The sequence below is a fragment of the Bison bison genome, unplaced genomic scaffold, assembly GCF_000754665.1.
Source record: "Bison bison bison isolate TAMUID 2011002044 unplaced genomic scaffold, Bison_UMD1.0 scf7180017864492, whole genome shotgun sequence".
NCBI classification, from domain to species: Eukaryota; Metazoa; Chordata; class Mammalia; order Artiodactyla; family Bovidae; genus Bison; species Bison bison.
In genome coordinates, this window is record NW_011495051.1 from 2,857,674 (window position 1) to 2,862,781 (window position 5,108).

General features: G+C 59.7%; 1 protein-coding gene across 1 annotated transcript in view; it reads right to left on the reverse strand.

Annotated features, from left to right (window-relative positions):
* The window catches only part of ZFR2 (zinc finger RNA binding protein 2), a 33,373-nt gene that overhangs the window by 4,388 nt on the left and 23,877 nt on the right, over positions 1–5,108 (reverse strand). Inside the window, exons 17-19 of the mRNA XM_010828448.1 lie at positions 3,284–3,422; positions 1,786–1,880; positions 1,289–1,384 (exon numbers count right to left, since the gene is read on the reverse strand). Of these exons, the coding sequence (XP_010826750.1) occupies positions 1,289–1,384; positions 1,786–1,880; positions 3,284–3,422 (330 nt within the window). The remainder of the gene's footprint in view (positions 1–1,288; positions 1,385–1,785; positions 1,881–3,283; positions 3,423–5,108) is intronic.

Consider the following 5,108-nt stretch of genomic DNA (forward strand, 5'->3'; position numbering starts at 1 on the left):
GGCCCAGTGCCCCCTCAGGCCCACCCAGCCACCCACCCAGGGGGTCACCGGACCTTACTGCCCTGGCGTGGCCATGGGCGGGTTTCAGCACCTTCCCTTTTCAGCTTCCTCATTAGCAAAATCTCATCAATGGTAACATGGCAAAGTAGTGTCACGTGGGTTCAGAGATTCGTTCTCTGTGACCTGAGGGCCCCTGAGGGTCACAGGATCCTAGGGCCTAGTTCAGGAACCTTTCTTCCTCCAAGAGCCACCTGCCTGGAGGGCCCGGGGACAGGGTTGGGGGTGTGAACTGTCCTGGGGGCGTGTCTACACTTAAAGGGAAATGGGCTCCAAGAAATGCGCGACCGCCTCGCACTGCCCCGCCCCCGGCCGCAAACATCTGAGTGAACCTCTCTGGTCACTCAGCACGGGGCAGCCACTGTGCCACCCCCTGGGGTGGAGCTGAGAGTGGACGTCTCCTCAGACCACAGGCAGGAAGCCGAGGTCCGGGGGGCACCAGAGCCCCTGGTTTTGGAGACGAGTAAGGCCAAGGGCAGCCTGGGTTGGGGTGTGGGGAACGTCCAGGAGCCCGCCTACGGGCATGGGAACTGATGGACTGGCTATAGATGGCTGCAGAGAAGAGGCACGCGTTCCTCCAAGTTCAGGGCCAAATTCCCAGGGATAAGGTCAAAGGTGAAAACCTTAAAAACCTACAAGTTGTTGGTTACTGGGGAGGTCAGTGGGCGTGTGATGGAAGAGGGACACTCGGAGATGAGACCCTGAAAGTCGAGGCAGGGGGCTTCAGTGGGTGGGGCTGTGGGGTCTCACGAGGCAACTTTGGGGGTTTGAGGTACCCAGGGTCCCTTGCATCCTCTCTCCTCTCCCCCTGGAAGGGGTCCAGGGCCGGCTGAAGAGCCGTGTCAGGGCCACTGGATTCTCTCCTTCAGAGGAGGTAGGTCTGCCCCAGGCCTAGAGGTCAAAGTGGAGCCAAGACAGGAACCGGCTTCTTGCCCTCACCAGGGCCTCTGCACCAGTGCCTGCAGGTCTAGGCAAACACTCCAGCTTTTGCTGGGGTGCCCTTGAATTTACATGCTTCCTGGTTCTGCCTGCAAGGTTGTGGGTTTAAGATAATACAGTCAAATGAGGCCGTGTCCTGTGGCAAGCCTCCCCCTGGGACTCAGACCAACACCAGCCTTTTCTCAGAAAGCTGGACACTGGACAAGGATACAAGGCTCAGCCTAACAGGGCTGTAGCCTGGCAGGGTTTGGGGGCTTCTTAAAGCAAGGCTGGCCCCTTGGCACTGTCTTACCCAGTCCGGCAGGGCCCCCCAGGTGGGCACGCGCTGGCAGAGGTCCCGGAAGACCCTGATGACGATCACACAGGGCTGCAGGCCGCTGGCTCTTGCCTTTGGGGGAAGAAGCACATGGGAAGCCCCAGGAAGCTCTGAGCACATGGCTGGGGTGGGACAGGGAGCTATGCATGGAGCCAAGGGAGCGAGACTGAGTCACAGCAGTGAGCCTGGTTGGCGGTCCCATGCTGGCAGTGGAGGCATTGAGGGACTCCAGTGGGATCAGGCCAGCCTCCTGGGCTGTGGGAGGCAACCAGAAGCAGATTCCACTCCCAAATGGCCCAGTCTAAGCCCTAGTGCCAGCCAACAGGGCCAGAGCGGTGGTCACCCCTTTCAAGCTCCCAACCCAATCGGCCAAGAAATGACCTCCATCATGATGGTGAGCGCGGGGTGAGGACACAGAGCCACCCCACCCATGTCAGCTCCTGGCCTCTCCTGGGAGCCCGCCTGCCGCTAACCTGGAACCACTTGGCGTGGCGGAGAGCAGCCAGTGCCTGCAGGCACTTCTCTGGGCTCAGCACGTCTCCTGGGTCCGGCGGAGGCACCTCGGTTCCTTCTGGAAGAGAAGGGCAGGTAGGCCGGCCACCCCTCCCCCTGCTCCCACCTCCTGGGCCCTCAGGTCCCTGGGCCTCCCTGCATTCATCCGTTCATCAGGAAGACATGCAGCTCAGCTCGCTGGCCCTGCCTCCAGACACTGCCACTGGGACACAGAGCTCCCCTCTTGAAATCCCATCCCTCTCCGAGGCTCTGTGGTCCCTTGCCCCCAAGAAGTCCACGTTCAGGTGGAAAACTAGGAATGAAGCTGGATTTCCAGAAACTTCCATGTGCGTGTGTGATTAGGGTCAGGTTTGAGCACATGGCATCACAGATGACCAGGGCCCCATGTCGGGGGAAATGTGCATTTTTTCTTCCTTCTGCTTGCTTTAGGGAGATTCTCCTCCCCTCATCCCGTGAGGCCCTGGTGTTCAGGTCGCAGGAGGGAGCACTGCTCTCCCCCCGGCCCCCAGGCCTGGATCAGTTTCTGGGGGCTGAAAGCCAGCACAGAAACAGCTGAACAACACCCCCTCCCACCCAGCAGCAGCCGGCAGGGTGCGGACCCCAGTGAGGAGCAGCTCTGGGGGTCCAGGGTGCCTGTAGAGGGGCTTCCTGCTCTCTGGACCCCTCCAGCCCGCCCCCTCCCCGACATTCCCAGTCCCCACTTGTTGGCAGGGGAGTGAGCTGGAGCAGGCCTGAAGCTGGGGTCGGAGGGCGGGCGTCACTGTTTCTTCCCACTGCATCTACTTTCAGATGACATGTGGCACTCCCCTTATGACAACTGATAATGGCTTTCCACTCACAGTTCAAAGGCTCTCTTCTTTAAAAATGGAAGAGCCAAAAAGGAGTTGAATCAGAGAAAGCAGCAGTGGTTCGTGGCCCTTACTCAAGGCAATGATCAGGAAGGGGGTCTGAGAAAGGCTGGAGTTTGGGAAAGGGTCCCAGGGGCTGTCCCAGGGGTTCCTCACTCCTGGGCATGAGACTTGGGGTGCCCTCCAGCCTGGCCCACGCCCTCTGTGTTGGCTGCCCTCTGGCTTTGGCCTGCACTCCTCCCACTTGCCCAGGCAGCAGTGCCCGTGTGTCTCAGGTCCCCAGGGCCCCTGCTTGGCTGGGGGACCCGGCGCACTGGGTCTCCTTGGGGTGGGGAGCAGGTGCCCAAATAGCCTGAAGGCTCAGGGGGAAGGGCCCCGAGCACACCTGCCACAGCCAGTTCTGAGCCACTTGACACTTGTCCCAGCTCTCCTCCTGCCTTCCTCCGCTACCCCAAGGCCTGGCCCTTATCTGACCAGGGCATCCAGGCTTCACAGAAGCACGGGAAGGTGGTGGTGGCACCCCTCCCCCTAAACCAGAGCAGAAGTGGGTGCCGCCCTAGGCTGCCAGGTATGTGGGAAGATGGGGCTGAACAGAAGGGCCCGGCCGCACCTCGGTCTGCGGAGGGGTCCTCCCGCATTAGGGGCGAGGTGATGGACACAGCGACCTGTATCCGGGGCTCCTCGCAGGAGGAGATGACAATGCTGGCGTCTGGGTCAGAAGAGACCTCGTACTTGTCGTCTGTTACCACCTGCAAGGTGCACATACAACATGAGGCCTCAGGACTCCACCTGAGAGGTGGGACACGGCTGGGTGCCCAGCCCCACGCCTTCTGGAACCTCCTAGGGACCGAGACACAGCCTTGCCCTCCAGAAATGCAGATGTAGAAATACCAAGGTGCCTTCATATGTAAAAAACACCTGGAGCTCAATAACAACCAGATCAGCAACCCAACAACAAAACCGGCAGGTGATGTTTGCAGAGAAAGAGACCAAAGTGACCCTTTTCACACAATGACAAAAAAAAAGAGCCCCACCGTAAGGAAGACTCACATTAAAACTAGAATGGCATGCCATGGCCCCCTGTAAGAAGGGCAAAATTTGAGGAGTCTGAGGAGCAGCTGGGCTGGCGTGTGCATGCTTAGTCACTTCAGTCGTGTCCGACTCTTTGTAACCCCATGGACTGTGGCTCACCAGGCTCCACCGTCCATGGGATTCCCCAGGCAAGAATACTGGAGTGGGTTGCCATGTCCTTCTCCAGGGGATCTTCTGGACCCAGGGATCGAACCTGAGTCTCCTGCATTGCAGGCAGATTCTTTACCATCTGAGCCACCAGGGAAGCCCCCCGCCGGCAGATCCGTGCATTTCTAAACTGCTGGTGGAGGCTGACCTGGCGACACTCACCAGGAGCATCCAGGCTCATGCCTTGGACCCAGAGACTCTGCCATAGGAAGTGCTCCCACGCGTGTGGAGCAGCGTGTGTACAAGCTTATTCACTCTCTGCAGCTTCGCTGGTGACCCGGAACACTGGACAAGACCTAAATGTCCAACTACACGGGAGGACCCAGCCAGCTACGGACATGTGGCAACAGCACGCCCTCCAGCCACAAGAAAGAGCGAGGCTCCCTACACAGGAGTGTGGGGTGCGGCCTGACAGGTCCACAATTATTCCGTGAGAACCACACAGTCCTTCAGCTGGCCTACCAGGCCGCCCTTGGGAGGATGAGGGCAGACGATGGTCTCTCGGAATGCAGGACACGGGGTGCCTCCAGGCAAGGTCTGAGGCCCCTTGGCTCTGGTCCCCACCCCACACCTGCCGCGGGGCCCAGGGTTTAGTCTCGCCCCAACACAGGCACCCTTACGGCCCCGCCAGCCCCGGCCCCCTCACCCGGGGCTGCCCAGAGGGTCAGTCCTCTGCAAGCAGAGGCTCCAGGCAGCCCCGCCCTCTCAGCAGGCCCCCTCCTTTCCAGACCTCGTTCCAGTCAGTCTCTCACAGGGGGAGCTTCGGGAGCAGGGACCCTCGTTCATGGCCGTTAGAACTCCGACTGCTGCCCCCAGGTAGACGGCACAACGAAGGTGGGTTTGGTGCAGTGACCCAGTGCCTGGAGACAGTTTACTGTGTCCCTCATGTTGCTCTGGAGTTCCCGAGTCACTTGGCCAGGTGACAGCCAAGAGGTCTGTCTACATCTCTGGGGGCCGAGCACCACCAGCTCTCCCATGGCCTCTGCTGTCTTCCCTCCGGCCTCATCCATTTTCATGGCCCTGGGTTGCCAGATTCTGGAGGACAGGGCCTGCATCTGAGCCATCTTTGTATTTAGCAAAAAACTGCTATGTCGTGGGGTGTTTAGGAAAAATGAGTGATTAAACTGGTGAAGTTGGAATATGTCACTCCCCTGCTTAAAGTTCTCCAGTCTCCACATTTCCCTGAGGAGGCAGTC